Source organism: Rhinolophus sinicus, chromosome 13 (genome assembly GCF_057876585.1).
Source record: "Rhinolophus sinicus isolate RSI-liver-muscle chromosome 13, RSI-T2T, whole genome shotgun sequence".
Classification (NCBI taxonomy): Eukaryota; Metazoa; Chordata; class Mammalia; order Chiroptera; family Rhinolophidae; genus Rhinolophus; species Rhinolophus sinicus.
Genome location: NC_142513.1, coordinates 58,751,187 through 58,774,468, shown reverse-complemented (window position 1 = coordinate 58,774,468; position 23,282 = coordinate 58,751,187). Strand labels below are relative to the sequence as shown.

Here is a 23,282-nt window from a genome sequence, read left to right as displayed (position 1 = left end):
GCTGGGGGAGAAAGTGACAGGCCTGGATTCGCCCCAGCTGCCACTGCATCAGCAATCACATTGAAAATTTCCCTCTGCCTCCTGCATGTCATACCCTGGGGTGCGCTCTCTCAGAGCCCCCCTGCGATGAGAGAGAGGACAGGGAGGAGGGAATGGGGCTGGCCCGGATCCCACCCCCACAGCCTGGCTTCCACATGCTGAGCAGGAGCAGACCACACAAAGGAGGGCTTTGAGGCGGCTCCAGCCAGGCCCAGGCCGATCCCCTCTCCCCGCTGGCGCTGGCGCTTTGCTGGCCCCAATTTGGGCCTCTGGTGAGCCTGATTTAACAGAAACCATGGGCCTGAGAAGTTCCTTGTGACATACTAATCCCAGCCTGCTGACCGGACCACGCCCCCAGCGGAGGCAACCCGGGGCTCCCAGAGGACTCAGGCACCAGGTGGCCCCAAGGAGGAGCCGCTGACCTGGCAGGTAAGTCAGTACCAGGGGCCTGGCTGGGCCCGGGAGCCCAGCACTGGGGTGAGGAGTCGGGAGAGGGGAGACCACATCCCAGGTGCCCAAAAAACTGAAACCAACTGGCCACTTTCCAGGGTGAGCCAGACCAACCTGATGGCAGAATTAGCAAATAAATGCGTATTCAATGTGAATAGGAATTTAAATATGAATTTCAGATTTTGAAGTATAAGTATGTACCATGCAATATTTGGGACATATTGATATTTTAAAAAGTATGTGTTGTTCATCGGAAATTCACATGTAATTGGGCATTCTGTGTTTTATTTGGCAACTCTCCTCAGCAGGAAACAGCCTTGATGTTGAGTGACGGGTGGGTACTTTTTCATTGCATAGAGCTCATAAATTAGTGTTTGAAAAATCAAAGTTAATAGAATGGGCATATTTTTAAGAAGAGTTACTGTACTGACTGTCACCGTTTCTAAGGTCTGGGATGTCCTGCTGATTTGCATAACTGGCTGGGGCTGTCCAGCCACTCTCTCTCCTGCCCGACCTCTTGGGGCAGTTCTATCAGCCTCTCCATTCCTGTGCCGGCAAAACCCAAGTGAGAGCAAGGCAGCACTTCCGTCTGTCTGTCTCCGTGCCCACGTGTTTGACAGTCTATCCACCAGACATGGCTTAGATTTGGTGCCTGTTGGAGGGTTACAGCCCCTAGAATGTCCTTGCCCTGGCTGGGGCTGTGGAGTGAGAGAAGCAGGAAACGGGAAACCCTCAGATATTCCCTGGGATGCCCTCAGTCTGTCAAGTTGGGGTAATGATCAGTATGATGCTAAGAAAGGGAAGGGGAACTACGGTGCTAGAGCAAATCACTGTGCTAGGTGCCTTAGAGAAAGTCCATGGTCTTCATTACAACTCCATTTGGTAGGTATGGGTATTAGCCCCAATTTGCAGATGCGGAAACTGAGGCTCAGAAAGGTTAAATAGCTTGCCTCAGGTCACACAGGTGGTAAATGACCAAGCCTGACTCAAAGCCAGGTGTCACTGACCCTCCTCGGGAGTTTGCTTGGAGATGTCGTGGCTCTAGGTGTCAAAGCAGCCTTGGTGTCACACAGATAATGGTTCCAGGGCCACTGCTGCCACTCACGGACAGTGCCTACGTGATAGAGCTAACCAACAGAACCTGGTCATCGGCAGGAGCAGGGTGCTGATGGGTCCAAGGCATTGGGGATGTGTAGGTGGCAGAGGAGAAAATCTGGAAAGAGGAGAGCTATCTCCAAAAAGCCTCATTGGGTGAGCAGGGTGTCATGTGGGCAATGGATGGCATTTGTGCTGGTGGCCAGCACTGCGTCTTGTACATTAGTGACTTAATTTTCACAAACCTTCCATCTCTCTTTTACAGGGGAAAACCCAGACTCAGTTAGATCACAGAGCTTGTACGTGGAAGAGATAGAATTTGAACCTAGGTCTGACTTTTGTCACACCGGGCTGCCTCTTGGTCTGACAGAAAGTCACAGCTTGGGCTTGAGTCCTGATCCTTGGCTATTTCTGGCGGTGTGACCTGGGACAAGTCCCTCATTCTCCTGGGCCTGTTTCCTCCTATGAGAAATGGAAATAAGAATGCCAGCCCAGGCTCTGAGATAATGGATTTGGAAATACTTAGTTCATCACAAAGCACCGTATTACGATTAAGTAACTCGTCCTCACCCCTCACGAGAAGCAAAGCACTGGGGAAGGGGTCAGCCACTAGCCTGGGAGTTTCTGAGGCCCTGCTTTGGGCCGGAGAAGGAGGGCCACAGATGGGGTAGGGCGTGCTCTCGCCTGCAGACAGCATGTAACTGAGAATGGAGGCCACCCCTAGTGTTTTCCTGGCTGGGCCAACTCATCTGAAGAACTGAGGTTTGAGTTATTTTTGTGCATATTCCTTCTCAAAGGAGTGTTTCCCAGTGTGGAGCCTAAGACTCCTCTTCTTCAGAGACACTGGGGGTGCTGCTTTAAAGCTTCCTGCGCCCCAGTGCAGACCTCCTGAGTCAGAATCACAGGTTGCAGGACCCAGGCGTCTGCATTTCCAACAAATGCCTCCAGGTGATCTGATGCACTCCAGTTTGAAATCCACTGTTCTGAGACAATACCAGAAGTTTCTCCGCACCACTGCAGCCCCGACTTCCTCTCCTAGGAAGGAGGCTCCCTGGAGAGACCAGGACAGGGGAAGTGGGCCCTTCTTTTTCTGAGGACTCTGAGTCTTTCAGAGGCAGCATGTCAGAAGGGGTGAGTACCCGTGTCCCGGGGCGCCCCTTCATCCACCTTCCCCCTTCTCTCTCTCCCCCTCCTTGCTTCTCCACCATCTGGCCTGCCCACAGTTAGGGATACTCACCCCTACCACTTCTCTGTGGTCCCTGACCTCACCCAAAGACAGGAGGCGTAACAGTGACCTCAGGGAAAAGCACTAGTGTAGGGTTTGAGCAGGCCCCTTTGCCTGCCTCACTCAGGCCTGTTCCTGGCCCCTCTCTGCCCAGGCGGGCACCTTCCGCATGGTCCCTGAAGAGGAACGGGAGCTCCGTGCCCAGCTGGAGAGGCTTACAACCAAGGACCATGGGCCTGTCTTTGGCCGGTGCATCAAGCTGCCCCCCCACACCTTGCGGAAGGTGAGGTGGCCAGGGGTGCGGGGAGGGGAAGGCTAAGGAGGGAACAAGGGGGAATGTTGACAGCGTCCTCTCCAGGAGAAGGCCCAGCCCCAGCTCTCCAGGTCATCCCGGACCTGATGGACCGGCCTGTTCTAGGGACCGTCCTGGAGGTCAGGGCCACGGCAGCAACTGGACTGACCAGACATCCAGGCTGGTCTAATCCAAACTACAGCACCAACATTTCCCTGAAACCAATGCCGGGTCCTGGGGCCTCTGCACCAGGAATCACCTAGACTCTGATATTAGGAGTGCTGGCTTGCAAGTGGCCCTGGGGAACAGGGATCCAACTGCTGTCCCCACTAGAAAGGTAGAGGCCTGAGTTCAAGAATCAGACCTACTTCCAACTTGCTGTGTGACCTTGAGCAAATTGCTGTCCCTCTCTGGGTTTTGCCTTACAAACAAAAGAAAGTTGTTGGACCAGCTCAGATATGATCGGACTGCTTTCCATCGAGGCTGGCAGAGCTGTCTTGGGGCTGAGCTGAGCCTGGGCTCCTGGCTTCCATCTCTGCTTCCCTGGGCTTCACGAGGGAAAGGTGCTCTGAGCTCCCCCAAACCTGACTCGCCCTCCCCTGCCTTCCCCATTCATGCTGGCCAAGAACAGAGCTGCCTGAGGCTGGCTCATCCTGAGACTGGGGAGAAGCACACCGACCTCACTGTGCTGGGTTGTGGCAAAGACTGAAAACCACAAGGTATAAAGGACTTGGCAGGGTGCTAACCCAGGACCCCAGTAAGTGAAGGCTGTTAGGATTAGAAACCTCAGACCGTTAGCTATCTCCTGCAAAAGGACCCAGGGTGTGCAATTGCAACTGATTTTCTCCAAATATAACCGGCCGTCTGAGGCACTGCCAGTGCACATGTTGCAGAGGTGATGGGCCGATCTGCAGCCCCCTCTGCCCCTCGGCTGGCACGCGCGCGCGTGCGTGCGTGCGTGCGTGCGTGCGTGCGTGCGTGTGTGTGTGTGTGTGTGTGTGTACACCTTTCCACACAGCACCTACCTGTGACTGTGCTTCCACCGGACTCTGTTCCAGGCCAGGGATGAGCTGAACGAGAGGGAGGAGACTCGGGAAGAGGTGGTGCGAGAGCTGCAGGAACTGGTGCGGGCACAGGCCGACTCGGGGCAGGAGCTGGCCCGGGCTGTGGCCGAGAAGGTGCAGGGGAGGGACAGCGCCTTCTTCCTGCGCTTCATCCGCGCGCGCAAGTTCCACGTGGGGCGTGCCTACGAGCTGCTCAGAGGTGAGGCCCTCGCTGGAGAAAGGGGTCCGGGGAGGCTGCGGGGTTGGGGGGTGGGGGCGGTCTGAGATTGGTGTTGACCCTCAGGCATCCACGGAGGAGACGGACTCCTCCAGTTTCCTCCTCTTCCCTGCGCGAGTCTCTGAACCTTCTTATTCTTATCTGTAAAATAGCCTCCAAGATCCCAATGAATGAACGAGTCCAGCAGGACCAAAATTCCTGGGGATTTGACTCCTCTCTGCTCTCTCCCAGTCTTGGGGCTCACTGAGTGGAACTCAGCCACCCAACTGGGTGCCCAAGGAGGGGAGGGGTTTCCCCTCCACCCACCCATACCAGAGGCTAGGTTTTGGCTCTGGAGCGCTGCAGGGAAGGTGGGTATGTCGTGCCTGGCTCCCCATAGGCACCTAAAACTCATGCAGAGCAGAACTGAAGATGGGGCCAGCCCTGGAAGGAGCTCTCGGACAGAATTGCCTTGGCCCTGCTGGCTGGACCAAGACAAGTTTCCTCTGGAAATCAAGTCCGCGGCACTGGTGGAGGGAAGGGGTGTCTGAGCAGGCCTTCCGCAGGCCAACGGGCCTCCTTTTCTTGCTTCATCCTTCCCTCCTTCCCCAAATGGTAATTCGCTGGCCTGCTGCGCCAAGCGCTGTTTTAGGCCAAAGGAGGCAGCAGAGAATCAAGAGGACCGGACTGCCTGCCCTCGTGGACCTTATATTCTAATGGTGGAAATAACAAAACCAGATAAAGAAAATAAAAATAAGTGGATGGTTAGATAGTAAAAAGGGAGAATGAGAAAAATAAAGGAGGGGGAGGTAAAGGAGGAAGGGGTTGCAGTCTCAGTAAAGTGGCCTGAAGGCTCTGGTGCAAAGGGAACTCTTGAAGGAAACCTCAAGGGGAATGAGATCTCTGGGGACTGAGCCCCAGGGCAGAGGGAACTGCAAGGGCCGGGCTAGGAGGTGGCAGTGTCTGCAGTGCTGCAGGGGCAGCCAGGAGGCCAGCGGCATTCCCTTGGCAGAAGCTCCCGGAACGACTCCTAGGGCCTGGCCCCTCCAGGGCTTGGTGGTGGAGACAGCCCGAGAGGAGGGGATCTGTGTGGGACGGACAAGGATGGGTTTCTAGGGGGTAGACGTGCTGCGGAATCCGTACGGCCTCTGGGTCCTGCTTTGGGTTTGGGTTTCATCTTGGGGTCTTCTCCCCACCCCCACGGAGCTCACTCTGTGCCCAAGTGAGAAACCTGTACCTCTGCCCCTGGGTGAGAGGAAAGAACAAGGGATAGGCGTCCTCAGATTTAGGATTATATCTCGTGTGTGTGCAGTTTACCAATGACGTTCCTACCTATGAATCTTGTCTGATTCTCGCGACAATTTGGTGAGAAAGGCCAATATTGTCCTCAGAAAGGCGGAGTATCCTGCTGCGTCACACGCAGGTCAGGAGCCAGGGTGGGCTGGCTCCGAGGGGACGCCTCTGCCCTGCCTCCCCCAGGCTATGTGCACTTCCGACTGCAGTACCCCGAGCTCTTCGACAGCCTGTCCCTGGAGGCCATCCGCTGCACCATCGAGGCTGGCTACCCTGGTGTGCTCTCCAGTCGGGACAAGTATGGCCGAGTGGTCATGCTCTTCAACATTGACAAGTGGGACTATGAAGAAATTACCTTCGACGAGGTCAGTGGAAGCTGGTCTGCCTTCCCACCCTCTGGGCTGGGTTCCCTCCTCCAGCCCTGGCCTCCTTTGGCATCTTATTCCTGGCTCCCCAAGACGGGAGGTCTGGGGAAGGGGGGACACCTGCAGCCAATGCCACCAAGACCTTTCCAGGTAGGGGGAGAATTCCTAGGATGTGCCAAGGCAGCTGGAAAACCCAGCAGCTTTGCAGGCGGGGTCCTCTGGCCAATACATGGCTGCCCTCTGGTGTTGTTGCCAGGGGAGGGTGACAGCTGTGGACCAAGAGCTGGGGTCAGCTCTGCCACATGCTGAAAGGTAAGATCAACACAGAGAATAGGGATTAGTAGACTGCAGGCTGTGAGAGATTCTGGGAAGCACGGTTACGACCTATTTAGCAGCCTGACTTCTTTGCATTTATACTCGCGTATATGCAAGGTGGCTTGTCAAGCAAGCCCTTAAGAAAGCTTCCCTAAGTAGGGGAATAAGGTTCGTTTTGTGAGAACGCTGGCATGTGCCCTGAAGCCTAAAAAACATAGTACAACTTCATTTTAGAATGTGCCATCTAGTTGTCCCAACACCATTTATTTAAAAGGTCACCTTTTTCCCAGTGACTTGAAATGTCATCTCTATCATATTCTGTATTTTCATGTGTACTTGGGTCTAGTTCTAGACTTTCTTCTCTGTTCCGTCGGTCTCTGCCTGTTCACGCTCCAGTAGCACACTGTTTTAATCATAGAGATTGTACAGCATGTGTAATTTCTGCTAGGGCTTGTTCTGTCCTTACCGCTCTCTTTTTCAGGCCTTTTCTAGAACGCCTGTTGACATTCCCCTACGAACTTTAGAATTAACTTTTTCAGCTCCAGGAGAAACGTTAGGAGGAAGGTGGGGATAACATTAAATGTAAATAACACACTTGGGAAGGATTAACCTCTTTATGGATGCAAATTCATCCATGCCGAGTTCTAGCCACAAACAAGGGTGCTTTCCTTTTACAAACCTACCTCTGAGCCTTCAGGAGTGTTTTAAAGCTTTCCTCACAAACATGATGCACATTTCTTATTAAGTTTTCTTCAGTATTTATTGTTGTTCCTATAAATGGGGCTTTCTCTTCCATTATATCTTCTTAATTGGTTATTGCAGGTCTATATAAAGATTATTGCTTTTTATGCTAATGTTATATCCTGGTATTTTACCAAATCTTTTGTTATGTTAGTTTTATTAGCACCATGCTCTAAGCAACTGGGCTAACCGGCCACCCCTGTTATGTTAGTTTTATAATTGGGTCTCTTGGGTTTTCCAAGCACACTATCAGATTATCTGTAAATAGATAGGTTTTCTTTTCCTTTTCTTCCTATGCTCCTGAATTTTTTGTTTTTAACTTGATTGTATTGGCTAATATTTCCAATACAGAGTTAAATGGTGCTGGAGCTAGTGAATATCCTTATCTTGCCTCTAGTGTTTTCCACTAAATAAGATACTGGCTTTATTACTGAGATATATATATATATATATATATATATACACACACACACACACATATATATGTATATATGTGTATATATATAACCACATGTAGATATATATATAATCATCTATATCATATATAATCATATGTTATGTTAAGAAACTTACAGTCTTTTTCCTATTACATAAGTGATAGCTACTCATTTTAGAAAATACCAAAATATCACAAATTTAAAATAATCCACAATTCTACCACTCAGAGATTTCTACCATTGACATCCTTCCAATCTATTTTTTCTAGAAAGCTAGACACACACATCACACGTACTTATGCACAAATGTACATGTACACACACACATTTTTTAAAAATTAAAAATGGGATCAAACCCTACAATATTCCAAGAATGGACATCTCCCTGTATTGTTAGTCTTATATATCATTGTTAACCATCCCAGAATATTCTACAGCATGATTACATCACAATTTCATCAGGCATTGGGGTTGTTCCACTCTTATAAGGGTACAGGGAAAAACACCCTGGCATCTAACCGTGGAATGACATTCAAGGTTATTTTCTTGGGATACATTCACAGAGGGGGAATGTCCCAGCTCAAAGCCTGTGACAAATTACCTGTGGTGAAGGATAAACCAGTTAGCTCTCCCCTCAGGACCTTGATCTTCGTGGGTTGGGTCTGACAGCCTGTTCACTGTGTGCCTCAGATCTTGCAGGCGTATTGTTTCATCCTGGAGAAGCTACTGGAGAACGAGGAAACTCAAATTAACGGCTTCTGCATCGTGGAGAACTTCAAGGGCTTTACCATGCAGCAGGCTGCCGGGCTTCGCGCTGCCGACCTCAGGAAGATGGTGGCTATGCTCCAGGTGAGGCCCCAGAACCCTGCTGTGCAGGAGCCGCTCACAGGTCGGAGGCTGGGAGGCTGCGCCCAGTGTCCTGGTTCAGTGGTGCTGGCAGGGACCTGAGAAGGTGACCGCTAGTGCCATACAGAGCAATGACAACCACAAACACTTGCCCAGTGATCAACAGTGTGCCAAGTATTCACACTCACTCATTCATTTACAACTTGACAGCACTCTCTCGCTGCTTCCCTGCTTCGTTTCACAAACCTGGAGACCAAGACTCAGAGATTTGAGTGACGTCTCAAGGTCACAGAACTCTAAAGTGGCAGAGGCTGCACTTGAACCTACACCTGACCTGGAATCCCATTCCCAATCCACATACATCTCGTCTCGCTGCCTCTCCCCGAATGTGAATTTATCCTGAGAAAGGATATCACTAATGCCCCCGACAACTCACGCCTATAAATACTGATGTGTCAGAAGTCCTTTCTCCGAGCTTATCTTAAATCTGCTTTATGTGTTCCTGGGAAAGGAAAGGGGGCAGGTGGGGGCTGTGGGAGGGGCTGAGGGACAACCAGGCATGACAGTGGTGTCCTGTGGTCTATAATAGTTTGCAGTCCACTCAGCAAGCAAGTGGGTGTGGCAAACTCAGTCCCCTCAAAACCAAGCAAGGCCACCATTTCATTTTGTCATTCCACCTTATTGCAAGGTTTTGTGCAGGGATTGGGCTGCGTGGCCTGTGGGGCTTCCTCCCGCAGTTTGGAGCCATGGTGAAGCCAGGGTTCCCCAGTTGGTGGCCCGGGGCTGGAACCTTCAGTGGGCTGTCCCACTGTGTGATAAGTCTGTCCTCACGCCATGGGGTCGCAGTGGGGGAGCAGTGGGAGCCTCTGAGGCCATCGGGGCTGCAGCGTGGGGTGCTCTCTGTCACTGCAGGATTCCTTCCCAGCCCGGTTCAAAGCCATCCACTTCATACACCAGCCGTGGTACTTCACCACCACCTACAACCTGGTCAAGCCCTTCCTGAAGAGCAAGCTGCTCCAGAGGGTGAGTGTGTGGCCACACAGGGTGCTCCGTGATCTGCTGGTGCGTGAGTGGGTGAGCGAACTGAGTGAACGCGGCTGTAGCAGGAAAGGGTTCACGAGACAAGACGGATGAGTGTGTGGGGGGGTGAGGGGACCCCATCTGAGCCCTCCTCAGACACTTACCGTAGTCCTGAACTGAGTGGACCCACAGACAGCACAACAAGCATTGTGGAGAAGGATGTCACCAGGCAGAGGTGGCACACGGTGTCTTTGTCCTCTCCCCTCCCCTCCATCCCTCATTCTCAGGGCACTGCCTGCTCAGCTCTTGTCTCCCCTGCTTTCCTCCAGGTCTTTGTCCATGGAGATGACCTCTCTGCCTTCTTCCAGGAGATTGACAAAGATATCCTGCCCACCGACTTTGGGGGCACACTGCCCAAGTATGACGGCAGGGTCGTTGCTGAGCAGCTCTTTGGCCCCCGGGCCCAGGCCGAGACCACCACCTTCTGAGGACTCTTCCTGCCATCTGGCCTGTAATTAGCATCCCTGGGCCTCTCCTCAGCTGTCCTGGACCCAGAAGGCTCGGGAAGGGCTGCCTGGGTGACTATGCTTCCCCTGAACCTCCCGAAGCCTGGGGGAGCTCAGGTGCCACCCTCCTTCCAAGTTTGGGGGCAACAAAGCCGAGGGAGTTTCCCTGAAGAAGAACTGGGGGCAGTTACATTCCTACTGCCTCTGAAACTTTAGGAAAGGGACTTGTGTGAGACTGACCTGCAAAGACTCTAATGAAGCTTCTCAATGATTTCCTTCGTAATGGAGTTTTGCTACTTCGGGTCTGTGAAAACAGGCAACGAGGCTGGTTTCAAAGTCTCTCCTCCCAAACAATATGACAAAAAGAAGATAAAAAAGGGGGATATAAGTGCAAATGATCTTGACAGCCAGTAGGCCGGGGAGGGGTTTTCCACATGGAATTCAGGGTGGGGGCAGGCTTGAAACAGCTCCATTTTGGGGGTGCCCTGGTCCCCCCAGTCAGGCACAGCCCCATGGATACAGTGATGGTCCAGACCTTGGACCTCCTGCCAGGGTGGGCGTTGTGTCTCCCTCCTCCGGCCTGCGGGGTCTCTCCACTAAGAGCTGTCTCCTGCAGAGCCCTTGCCTCGGTGCCTTCTGTCTTCTCTGAGCGCTCACTCGGTCCTCACGTCCTGCAGTGGGAGCTCTTCTTGGTCCTCTGTCTCAGGCACTTCACGGGGACGATCGTCTACTCTCCACTACTCTCCAGCTTGGCACATTGTCACAAATACAGACGTGTCCCCTCTGTGGAGTTGGTGTTCCTTGAGTGCTTGGGGACTTGCGCGTGGGAGCTCATCTTTGTCTCTGAGACCTTCTGCTCGAGGCCTCCGTTGGCTGAGCACGCTGTTCTCTCTTGGGGCAGGGCTGGCTTCTCTGGGTGTGGGGCTCACAGGCATTGACGGACAGATGCCCCTCCCAAGGTCCTCCGCTGCCTTTCCCACCTGGACGCAGAGCCTGGTTCTGGTATCTGGCTAGTGGTGGTGGGTGGGGGACGACTGGCCTGGCTGCTCCCACTGAGGTACCCCAGTAATCACCCTAAGACTTCTCTGCTATTGCCTGGGGAGCCAACCCGCTTTTTTGTGGGCATGAGGTACCCTGGGTGCTGCACCCACCTTTTGGAACAGGGTCTCCAGCAGTTTCCTAGGCTGTGGATTCAATCCAATGCCTTCTGCTTTCACTTCTTCAGGAATTCCTCTGATCCACTGAGAGTTCTCTTGCTTGTTTTCCGGCCTGGCTCTGTACCTGTACACGTATGTGAATGTACATATGTATTTCTTACATCCTTTCTTTCGTTTCTAGGGTTTGCAGTGTGTGCTCATCACTCAAGTAACTTCCTTCTTTGTAACGTTCAGTGTGAACAATCCATGGTCACAAATGATATTGACATAGGATTTCAGAGCTGGAGGAGGGCTCAGCACATGTTTGTGGGTGTCTGACCATTGAGGATTTCCCCCAAACCCTTCTTCAAACCCTTTAAAAGCTGAGACTACGCTTTCCCAAATCAAATCTTACACGGAGCTTCTCTGGTTGAAGGGGGTCAAGAGCTTCATCCTGCGGGACCTCCTAGAACATCTGGAGCTGAGAAGGCCAGGGTCTGAAAAGAAAGCCCAAGGCGCTTTCTGAGGCAGAAACTATAGGGTTGGGACCCAGTGAGTGGGCTCTGACTGTGGGCTGGCACCACCCCCTGCTGGCCTTGCCTTGGTACTGCCCCTCCAGGCTCAGACAAGCTGAGCAGGAGAGAGGTGGGCACACCTGAGCCAGTCTGTGCCCAGGAAAGTGGTGCCGCCTTTGGGAGAACGTGTCCCAAGACCATGAATGTTAATGTTAAAATACTCAGCCTCACAAATCCCAGCTGCCTCCGTGCTGGATTCTTACAAGTGGCCATCACCACCACAGTAATGAGGCACATAAAATCTTTTGAAAGCCACCAAATATGGCGAGGGGGACAACAGAACTTGATTTCAATGACAACCATTTGCTGCCCAGAACACCTTCTTTCCAGAGACATCTGGGATGAAGCAAGAATTCGGCCACGTCAAAGTAATTTGAACAGAGCGAGACTTGGGAGATTACAACAACGCGTTTCTGCCAGCCTCATGTGGACCTTCAGGGAACACTGTCTGTGAGCAGATGGAGGCAATTCGTTAGCGTGTGGGTGGAGGTCTCAGGAAGGCGATGGGCCTCTGAATGAGATTGGCTGCTGTTCAGAGCCTCAAGTTTACCTAAGGGATGCTGCAGGGTGGCCTGGTCAAGTCCTCCTGGCAGAGGGACACCCAGGACTTAAGCTGGCCAGGAAAACAGCTGCAGAGTCACCTAAGGGTGAATTGTACCATCTGTTATCCTACTTTCACTGGTGGGTGAGGACACTGGCAGTGCTGGGTCTGGAAGCTCCCAGGCTCCCCGGAGCCTCACTACGCAAAGTGTGGTCCCAGGAGGGGGGCATCTGCCCCACTTGGGAGCTTGCTAGTGATGCAAAATCTCTCAGTATCCAGAGATAGGCAATTATTATAATCATTCCCATCTTACAGGTAAAAACAAACAAACAAAAAACCCCTCAAGGTTAAATTGGGATAAAGAGCTAGGAAGTGGTGAGGATGGGACCTTAACGCGGCAACTTTGACCCTCCAGCTCTGTTCCTACTCACACTTTGTCTCCAATGTGTGTTTATTTCTGGGGATAGAGGTGGTGTAGGGAGAAGCGGTAAGAGGAACAGTGAAATTAGAATGTCACTTATTCCAGGGCCATTTCACCAACATCATCAGATAAAGGAGGAAATAACTCCTAGAGGAAACCAGTCTTCAGTAGAGACACTGGGAGAATTCCAAATGAGGGAGAAAGTGTGAGTCAAAAAGAAGTTTTGGCACACATAGCCCCAGGGAGAGGGGAGACATTCTGCAGTTCAAGGCCAAACTGCCCGTAATGTCTTCCCAACCACTCAGATACATGTGACCCTCTCTGGGAGGGTGGGGTGGGGTGGATAATACCCGAGAGAGAAATGAGAGAGGCTGTCATACCTACGGAGGGCCATCCAGGTAGGTGTTTGGTCCTTACCATGGGCAAGCACTCCCTAGAGGGCTATAGCTGAGGGGCCTGTTAATGAAAAGTATAACAAAAACTATATTAGCACCATTGGGACAGCGAGTGACTAGGTAAATGTCACTGAAAACAAATTTGCAGGGTTGTCTGCTGGCATGAACCTGCCTGACACCCGGAACTGAAATATCCTCCATGTAATACTTGTCACAGGCAGTATTCTTCGCAAGTTGGTGCTCTTGGATCAAAAGTCTGGCTATTTTGTGGGGGATCGGAAGTGGGGGGAAGCTATTTGCCAGAGAGGGACGCACTTTGACTCAATTTGTTATTGGCTGTTCTTAGGTCATGTTAACGCAGCTCCTCCAAAACCAACACTCCCCGCCCATCTGGCTTGTCGAAGGTTTTGCGTGGCCAAGGAGGGAAGAAAACACTGAGTGCAGGCTTTTGGGGTCGGGGAACATGGGTAACTCTTTGGCTAGGCTAGTGCTTGGCCCCGGGAAACCCCTGGATTCAGACAGACACCAAGAAGAAAACACCACCGTCACCCAAGCAACCCAATATAATCTTAACTTAGGTGATTTTCACTCCATCTGTTCAAAGAACACCATTAGAACAGCATACGAATCATCCGTGGCAAACCCTCATTTACATCTCACCTTATGTTCCGTCTACATGGTTCACTTTGTAGTTTAAAACGCTGACGTTTCACTTAGCTCAGGTCTTGGCTGTCTTGCCTGGAGAGGATGGGCTTGTACTGACACCTCTGGGCTGGGCATTCCTCGGAATCTGTCTGCAAGGCTGGGTTAAAAGTCAGTGGTGCTGAGAACCTGGTGCTCCCCCATTTCTTTCAAGCTCATGCTTTGGTGAAGACACAGGCAGAATCCTTTTAGACGGAAAATCCCCGCGACACAAAGGACACACAGCCATGCCACATTTTTAGTCTTTTATTTTTTAAGTAAAGAAATTCCATTGCATCAAAGATAACAAAAGTACAGTTTTGGTTTGTAATGATCTTTGTTTACTACCACACAGAATCAAAATTGGACCAAAAGTCATATGAGAACATAAAATGGTCAAGGACACCATTGTTTAGAATAATTTGTTAATAAAGGTAAATATCCTCATATTTAGAAAAAATTGCATTGCTAGTTGCAAATCTTAAACACCTCAGTGCTGGAGGATCCTGTATTTCTCCCTCAAAATCCAGCAGCACGGAGGCTCTCAGAACACAAACTCAAAAAAATACATTATTCTCAGGGCAGCATTTTAAGTTCCAGAGAACCCAAACAAAATAGAAGAAAACAAAACAAAAATTGGGAATGTGAAAGTGATGGTTCTCAAAAATCAGTCTGGGAGCAGATCTGCCAACAGAAGAATGTGGTTGACAGGTGTCTAACCAGGAAAAGGGGATGCGAACTGGCTCCCCACCCCCCTCCCCTCACCCCTGGTGTCGCTAAGGCAGCTGCAGTGGCAGAAGTCAAAAGCTCAGGTACAGTGTAGGTCTTCTTCCTGAGGCAGTGGGAGAGACCCAGACCATCTGGAATGGGTGTGGAGAAGTGACAGCATTGGACATGGACTTGTGCTTTAGGGAAACTGAAGAGGCCAAACCAAACCCAAATGAAATCTAATTCCTACCCCCAGGAACTTGGTCCACCCATGCGAACAACCTGGGAGGGAAGTGGCCGGTGCTGGATCCAAGCTGCCAGCCGTTATTCTAGGGGACTGTTGGCTGCTCAGCGTGGGTGGTCTGAAAGGAGAATGCCCATTGAGATGAAGGATATTTCTGTACGTGCTATAAGTGGACTGTCCCCAACTTATGGCAATAGTCAATTTCTTGGCTGATGGGGACCAGGAGGGGGTGAAGGTAGGTTATAGATTTCATTACTAATAACAGGAGTCGAGTTAAAAGACTGAATCCACCAATCAGAAATTAACTTCAGCTTCTTCATGACAGATACATGGACGCTTTACCCACGTACCTAGGCAACACAGCTCAGAAAACATGGGGTGGGGGGCTGACTCTTCCAAAAGGGCAGCTGTCTGCTGTCGGGAGTCTGAGCATGGCTGGGAGCTGGACTCCACAGCTTGCTCCTAAGGGCCACTTTGGGAAGATGCCTGGGCTACAGCCTCCGGGGGCAGTGGCAGCAGGAACACAGGCAAGAGGAAGCAGCTTTTGTTTGGGGTAGCGTGCAAGTCTCACTGCCAACAGGGGCCAGTTCCCTCCCTCAGCTTCAAATACAATTTGGCAAAAGCAATCCTCCTCTGTGAAGAGAGGGTTACTTCCCTCTGCTTAGATAACAGAAGTAGAAGAAAATCTTTCCCTCAATTGCTTGGCCTCTGAATGCCAAAGGGAGGCCACTCTTCACGGCTTTTTGAAACATCCAAGTAATTCAGAGTGGCTTTGAACAACAGAGCGAAGCCAAGAAGGAAGAAAGGCATCAGAGATGAGGCGTTTGGCAGGTTCTGGGTCCCTCATATGGCCGAGGGGTGTGGGTGCCTAACATAGGAAGGAGCTCACAGGTCGCGTGAAGAAATTCTCTGGTTTTGCTGTGGTTTTGCTTCAAACTTCCCCAGCAGAGGAATTTTAATTCCAATGCCACAATAGTGTGGTAATACCAGGGGGATATCCTAGAGGCAATGAAGGCTTTCTGGGCAAAGAAAGTGATTCCAGATGATACTGTAAGTGGATGCTACAGAGAAATGCCTCTTAATAACTCTCCTGCCTAAAAGACAAAGACCCAAGTTCTTTAACTCAACGTGATGTTTCAGTGATCTTTACTTTAGCTCTAAGCCAGAATCGATGCCACAGGGAAAGAAAAGCCTCTCACATCTCAGACATCTGCTCGCCTGGCAAATACACACCAGAACACATGCATTGTTTCCCTGGAGCTGGCAAGATGATCTCAAGTCACACGGTGACAAAGACAGCTCTCATTCAGATGCCAGGCGCTGTCGCTCAGCTACCCAGAGAGGTTGGCTTTAATGAAGACAACGGCTTCAGAATGAAAGACTGAGCTGGAAGGATTTCTGCCCTGGGAACTCTCAATGCTCTGCCAGAGTCACATAGAAAGCTGGGGGGATTCGCCTCGTTCCAATGGCGCACCTGTCCCAGTCACAAGACCACCCTTGGAACAGCAAGGACACTGAGATGATGATGGAAACTCTGAAGAGAAGCCAAAGACACAAGGCTGTGGGCAAGATCCAGGGCCTCCACCAGCAAAGCCTTCATGCAGTAACCCCTGTCTCTCCCAGTCCCCTCAAGGTGAGCCTGGAGACTTGCCATTTCCGTTTCTACTTGCAAGGGCTGCAGAAGGCAAGTGGAGTGTCTGGGCAAGTGACGTGTAAATAGATGAAGTGGATTTAGAGATGGTCTAAGATGAGGTAATGGGGGCTCAGAGAGAAGAAGCAATAGCCCACCATCCAATGAGAATGAGAGAGAGTTAGGGCAGGAACCCAGGTCTCCTGGACCCTGGTTCCATAACACCACGTCAAGAAAGGAACATTCCGCTTTCGGGTATATGTCCACTCTTGTGGTGTTAAGGGTTCCCTGTAAGTACAAAATGCTGCAGGGAGGTTACAAGAATGTAGTGGCAACAAACAACTTTCTGCTCTGGAATATAAGAAGTTTTCCTCAAGTCTGTAACTCCCTTCTAACATAAATGCATCAAGGAGACGCGACACCACTTTTCTGATGATCCTAATTTGATGGGGATCCGTTATTCAGATCATTTCGGAGCACAACCAGGAGAAATGTGGGTGCTTTCCTCCCTCCTTGGTTTTTAATGTGTTATTCCTGCAATAGAATTGTCTAGGTCTATGCAATTTATAGCCTAATCTGATTTTAACATATAGTATTCAAATGCTCTTTGAAAATGCAGCCTAGTTTTAGCCCAAATGGGACCTTAATAGCAACACGAGCGCCCACACTATCATCGGAAATGAATGACTTTAGGAAGAAAAGCTGCAGGGAGGAAAAGGCTGACCTACATATACAATGCTGCTCCCTTGTTTATTAGGCGTCTCTGTAAATTCAATGCTTCTGTGCTCTCATTCAGGGACAAACAAAAATCTTCCTGTAAGACAGCCACAGTCACATTCTCATTCCCATGCCTGAGAGCCTGAAGCTCGAACAAAGGGCTTCAGTGGGTTTCATATGAGCCCAAATGGAATGTAAGTGCCATTCAGAGTCACACACTAAAAAGAGTTCAGCTGGGACACGGCCCCCGCAGTCCTGTGGGGTAAATTCCGGTTGTGTGACAAAGGCGATGCCCCAAACCTTGCCTCTCCTCCATAGGGCCACCGGTTCCAAGGACTTCTGGGTTCCCTCCCTGAGCCCCCACCCTGTGTGTGAAAACAGGACTGTCTTTTCTCCTCCTGAACGGAGCTGGTACCTGGCCACTGCTTTGTCAGAATAGGTCAAGAGCTGTGCCTGGAGGCAAATGAAAAAGGGCCTTTCGCTTCCTGGGATGATTAGACGACCCCATTAAGTTATTGCTTTGTTTACCTAATTTCACAAAAAGTCTTGAGAAATCAAGAGAGGAGTAGGAAATACGACTTCTAGATTACAGCTGCGGTTGCTGGGTGGCAGGGAAAGTACCAAAGGAGAGGGACTAGCTTCCAAATTGAGCGATAAAGTGCCAATTTGTGCTAAAAGAACATGAAAAGGGAATGCACTAGAAAAGCAACAACTGGGGGGGAAGGTCACAATGACAAATTTGGTGTATGTGTAAACCAAACCAAAACTGAGACCACAGAAATCTCAGTCTTTTGGAGATAATGGCTATTTTTGAGAGCCATGATTAGTTATTAGTTAGGATGATCTGGCGATTGTCAGAAAATAATTTTTTCAGGTTACAGACGTTACTGTCACAGTCACTTGGACCAATGCCCAAACTACAGCCACCTGTGGCCACGAGGGTCGAGATCCAGGCCCCCAAATGACTCTCTCTACCCCTTAAACATCCACACTGACCCACTTTTTCTATTCCTGCTGTCTCGGAGGGAAGGAGATGAAGCAGGGAAAAATTCTTTGAATGTATCCAGCAATTTCACTCCAGATAGCAACTGCTGATTTTTCAAAGTGCAGGGTTTTTTGATATTCAAGTACCACAGGATTGGAGAAAAGGAGTACTTGAAACCTTGAGTGACATTTTCTTTTGAGAATACACACTTTGGAAAGACCTTTCCAAAAGACTATAGACTTGAAATTAAAAATCTGGTTTCAAAATAACACGCTCTTCAGTTGGAAAGATCTTTCTCCAAACTCAAATCCAACTTTTGAATTGTTTGGTAGCAAAAGCTAGCGTTAGAGAGACCTGGGTTAAAAAAATAAAATTACAATTGAGTGCTTAATAAAAGAAAAAAACCAAAAACCTCTTTATGTGAAATGAGGGACAAAAAACCAGAATGGCAAGTGACGCCAGCAATGAATAGTTCCCAGCCTCCTCTGGAGGGATGTTCTCTCAAACCTCAGTGAACTGAGTTTGTCATTGAACTTTAGAACTGGTAGTGATCTCAGCAATCTACCTGGTCAAAGTCCCCCACTTTACAGGTGAAGAAACTCAAGTTCAAAGGGACTTTTCCAGGGTCATACAGCCAGTGAGAAGCAGAGTCAGGCGCAGCCCGGCCCAGGCCCTTCCGTGACATCACCCTGAGGTCACACAGGGGCAGCTGCTCAATCAACAGGTCCTGCTCTCCTGGAGGCCTCTGGGAGCTGTGTGACATCTCTGACTATGAATTTCAATAAAATGAGCTACTGAGATGTTTCTAATTTAAAGGCTTTGCAGAACAGTGTTTCCGAAATTTGCCTGGTGATGAGAATCACCAGCGGCACTTGTCAAAAATTAAAATCCCCAGGCCCCTTCCTAGACCCACTGAATCAGCTTCTCCAAGGGGAGGGACCTGGGAGGCTGAATTTTTAACAAGTGCCCCCGGTAACTCTCATCACCAGCAAAGTATAGGGATACTGTCTTAGGAGATAGTGAGGGTGATACTTGGCATGTGACATAAGGGAACTTCCTTTCCATGTAAGAGGTGGCACTGCGGCCTGGGAGGCGCAGGTCCTTAGGTTGGTGAGCAATTTTCCCGGTCGGTCCGTGTAAGGACACATACGACCACCACGAACAAACAGGCATCCTTCACTGTTCTTGGGGAAAAGCCTTTTGATTGGCAAAGCAAAACTGCTATTCGGACACATTTTTAATAGGGAAACTAGACGTCATTGGCTTAAAAGCAATCATGATGCTGCTGAAACTGGACAGGAGGGTGAGAAGCCTGTCACTTGTCACCATGGCTAACAATGCAGTGGAGAAAACCAGTAACTAAGCACAAAAGTAGCCTGGAGCTCCCAGGGATAGCTGCCCACTCCAAGGCAGGTGTGCCTGGCGGTGGCCCCCGCTGATGGTGTGAGGTCAGATCCAGGTCACGGAGGGAGAGGGGGACCTGAAGCAGCCAGTGAGGGACGCGGGTTCCAGAGAAGGGCTTCTGGGGCGCGCCGAGTCCGGGCGGCCTCATTCTGGGTCCGCCTCCATCTGCTCCGTGTCAGAGCACTGGAACTTGCTCCGTTCCCACTGGCAAATGGCGTTGGCGTACTCCACCACCAGCTTATCCATCCACGTCAGGGGCTCGGGGAACAGCACGGAACCCTCAAAGAAGCCCAGGTGGCCCCCGTGCAGGGGCAGCACAAACATGACGTTCTCCCGTTTCTCTGCAGGGGAAAGGCAGCCGAGTGAGGCACTGTCCTCTGCTTAGTTCCCCGGCAGGAGGTGCGAAAGCACGCTGGCCAGGGTGGCCCAGGCTTTCCCCACAGGCATCCGACCTCTACTCACTGCCTCGTTCACCAAAGTGGGAGGGGTCTAGGGGGGCAGGCAAGATAGTGGGATCTAGCAGGTTTGGGAACAGCAGCTTGGCTTTGGAGCAGGACGGGCACCTGCCTAAGAGATCCTCAGAAGTCTGTGTTTCTCAAATGTGGCTGCGTATCAGAATAGGTGGGGTTTGTAAAGATGCCTATGGGGCACCCAGATCAACTGCATTAGAATTTCTTCGGGGGGTACTAAGTAAGAGAAGGGGAACTGGAAGCTGGCTAAAGCTCCCCCATGATTTGATTGCACAGCCAAGTGCTTCCCAGCTTTGTGCATCCAAAGCCCCGGGGTAGCGCCTTAAAACGGAGATTCTGCTTTCATAGGCCTGGGAAAGGAGCTGGGATCCTGCACTTCCTCCAAACTCCCAGGCTGGCGATGCCCCTGCTGGTGGGGGCCGGGGAGGGGGCCTGGCTCTGAGGAAGGATTCACAGCACAGCATTTACACTGTTATTTACTGGAGAACACAGTGGACTCAATGAAGTCGATGGTTTTTCATTAGAGACCTTTATCTTTGAAGACTGACGCATAAAGCTGCCAGTGGTGGTAAAAGACGCCCAAGTTCTCCACGGCACAGGCTGCAGGGTCATCCTGAGAAAGACTAACCCGGAGCCTGGCTGTATGAGATAGGTTAGTTGCACATGGGCTAGTAAAGGCCATTACTGCAGACAGCTGCAAAATGGGCAGGTACCGTGGGAAGCAGCTGTCCTCCCGGGGCCATAACTGACAGGGGGCCCTTGCCAGCTGCTCCGGGCCTCCGAGACGCTTCCTGGCATGCACACTGGTGGCTCTCCAGGGCTCTTTTCTTGTCTGACCCCCTTTACTCTTCTCCTTCCAGTCGCTATTGCAAACATTTCTGTGTGACAGCAGCAGAGCTATGGTTGTCACTTTAGATGTACAGAAGGAAGCAAGCGCTGCTGCCTTCTCTGTCTGCCGCCCACGTGGCTGAGGGGGCTATTTCTGTGCAGGGGCTGACGGGAGAGAGCTCGTATCACGTCACACAGCCACAACACATGCAGCATGCACTCTGAGCGCTGTACCAGAGTTCTCTGGTGGCTGGGCGTGGGTCCGTCTGCTGTGTGATCTACTCTTCAAGCTTGGGATCATAAGGGAACCAGAAGTCGCCCCCTTCCCTCTGGTTAGCATATGATATGTATAGAGGAAATGTAATCGCAGAGGACACGGAGGGAGGAGATGAGGTCCTAGGGAGCTGAATTTCAATGCCACTTTGGAATCCCCAAGGGTTTCCTTCTGCTACCCTCTTTCTAGTCTCTCCTTTAGCTCCTATCTGGTGCCGTGTGAGACTGTGCCGGCCGGAAACACGTTAACATTCTCATGAGTGACAGTCTTGGCTTTTCCAGTCACTTGTATTTTTATCCTCAAAGCAGATGGAGAGGCTGACTGTCACGAGATGTGGCAGAACTGGCTTAGATTTTTTTTTTTTTTTTTTTTTTTTTTTGCTTTTCAGATCAAGCTTTAAGTGTAAAGATCTCTTTAAGTCAAACTCTCAGACTTAATGGAACCTTAACCCTGAGACAATAATTTAACAGGACATCAGAGGACTCTGCAAACAGCTCTTGGCTATGGATATAAATGATGGGTCTGTCTCTTGTACCAGGACAGAGAAGGCTCTGCCCAGGCCCCAACACAGCCCAAGGACTAACAGGTTAGACTGAATAAGAACAGTCAGGAGGTGACAGCATGACGAAGGTGACAGAATTTACTATGGCAGTTTGCCGAGTGGCTGAGGGAGCAGCAGGAAAAAACACTTACCTGAAAGAGATTTTGGAATGGTTAGAAGGCTTTCATGCACCAAGGGGTCATCAGCTGCATTAACCAGCATGAGAGGCACATAAATCTGAAACAAGAAGATGAAAAGGATTAAATAATCAATTCCCTTTAGACCCCACTGATTCAGGGCTCAAATTCACTACCGTACATGTTTTTGAAGCGCAGGGACGGGGGTGGCTGCTCAGCTGGCTGAACAGGTGGCCTGAGGACGCCTCGGCTTCCCTGGTCGCGGCATGACTTCTAGCTGCCGCTGTGATTACAACCCTGCAAAGCTCCCGTGTCCTTGGTGACCCACGTGCTCCGATGGAGTGAGGGTAAATACTCTATGGAGCTCACGAGCAAAATATTTCTGATGCTCTTCAATCATCAGTGTTTCAGATGAGCCGTACCTTTCAGAAAAATGGCTTTACAAAGAGTTATGTGTATCCTCATTCAGTTAATATTGTAGGGAGGAAAAATGGGAGTGTGCTCCATTCCAGACAAAGGAGCCTTTCTAGAAGAATCTGAAGGTAGGAAACAGGAGTACGCTGGTGGATATTGGGAAGCTTTTGGCAGGATTGCATTCAACATCCGTTTCCACAAAAGAGCCAATAATCTCCTTTTTCATTTTAGTGGAGATCGTGCTGATGGGGCACTAAGGCATTATTGGACCGTCAGGCCAGGGGGTGGAAGGCTGTGCTAACCTGGGGGTCTCCAACATTCGCTCCAGACAGCGCAACAGTTCTGTAATATCTCAAGCAAAGACACCAGAAGCCTGGGTGATGATGCTAAATTAGGAGGGGTGGCCGATACGACAGATTGCAGAACTGCAATCCACAATTATCCGCTTTAGCCGGGGGGTTGGGGGCCAAACAACAGGTGGACATTGACAGGGATAAATGGGTAAAAAGTACTTAAGTGAAAAGAGCAGTTGTGCAAAGACAGAAAGAGAGAGGCTGATCTGGTGGCGGTTTAGGTAAAAAAACATATGGGGTTTGGCCACAAACTTAATTTAATCCACATAAAAGTTTATTGGAGCTGCTGGAAACTGCATTGGTGTAAACCAGTCTTCTTGTCAACGACACGTTCGTCATCGTCTGGATACAGAAATACCCCTGTTTTACTCTGAGCTCGCCAGATCACTGTAGGAATTCTGAGTCCAGTCCTAGCCACCACACTAACGAAATCCACAATGGCCAGAAAAAGGGTCCAGGACTGTAAGAAATCTACACGGATCTCCTACAGGAACGATGGCAGGAACTGGACAGGGTTTTACTGTCAAAGGAAGACTAAGGCAAAAATGGGTGTTGCAGCGATTTTAAGGGCTTTTTCACAAAACAGGAGCAGACTGGGCAGCTCTGGCATTAATACATGGAGGTCATGGAGGAACAGAGTTTGGGTCAATGATAAACCCAAGGCAACAGCTGGAGCAGTTTGAGCCAGACTCTGGCTGGGCTTCCACCAGAGAAGTTTAGGAGGGGTGCTTGTTATCTGGGGTGGACAGCTGGACGGAGTGGCACTAATTCTGAGGTGCTGCTCCTGCTGAGTCGAGGATGGTACTCACCCTGTGCAGGTATCTCATGCAGCTTTCTTCCTCGTAATATTCCTTCAGGGAGTTGTAGCCATGAAACTTCCTGGGACACGCACACAAAGGAAAAGAACAAAATAACATTTATCATAAGATCGAACTGCTGAGTTG

At 50.4% G+C, this 23,282-nt stretch overlaps 2 protein-coding genes across 5 annotated transcripts in view; one reads left to right on the top strand and one right to left on the bottom strand.

Moving 5' to 3' along the window:
• Nucleotides 1-286: 286 nt before the first annotated feature.
• Nucleotides 287-11,302, top strand: RLBP1 (retinaldehyde binding protein 1). Its single transcript, XM_019726747.3, has 8 exons — nt 287-468; nt 2,624-2,715; nt 2,964-3,092; nt 4,160-4,364; nt 5,841-6,019; nt 8,203-8,361; nt 9,271-9,381; nt 9,708-11,302. Exons 2-8 carry the CDS (start codon nt 2,704-2,706, stop codon nt 9,864-9,866), a joined length of 954 nt encoding a protein of 317 aa, XP_019582306.3. The 5' UTR covers nt 287-468; nt 2,624-2,703; the 3' UTR covers nt 9,867-11,302.
• A 2,583-nt stretch (nt 11,303-13,885) lies between these two features.
• Nucleotides 13,886-23,282, bottom strand: part of ABHD2 (abhydrolase domain containing 2, acylglycerol lipase) — a 67,174-nt gene continuing 57,777 nt past the window's right edge. For all 4 annotated transcript variants that reach the window (XM_019726745.3, XM_088789343.1, XM_074318128.2 and 1 more), the window contains 3 exons: nt 23,148-23,217; nt 21,587-21,671; nt 13,886-19,662 (listed from right to left, as the gene is read on the bottom strand). In XM_019726745.3, the coding sequence (XP_019582304.1) occupies nt 19,466-19,662; nt 21,587-21,671; nt 23,148-23,217 (352 nt within the window). In that variant the 3' untranslated portion in view covers nt 13,886-19,465. The remainder of the gene's footprint in view (nt 19,663-21,586; nt 21,672-23,147; nt 23,218-23,282) is intronic.

Excerpts from the sequence above, each read along its gene's own strand:
- RLBP1 (XM_019726747.3), top strand. Across the intron at positions 3,093-4,159 it reads CCCCCCACACCTTGCGGAAG|GCCAGGGATGAGCTGAACGA; the intron begins GTGAGGTGGCCA and ends ACTCTGTTCCAG. Across the intron at positions 4,365-5,840 it reads TGCCTACGAGCTGCTCAGAG|GCTATGTGCACTTCCGACTG; the intron begins GTGAGGCCCTCG and ends TGCCTCCCCCAG.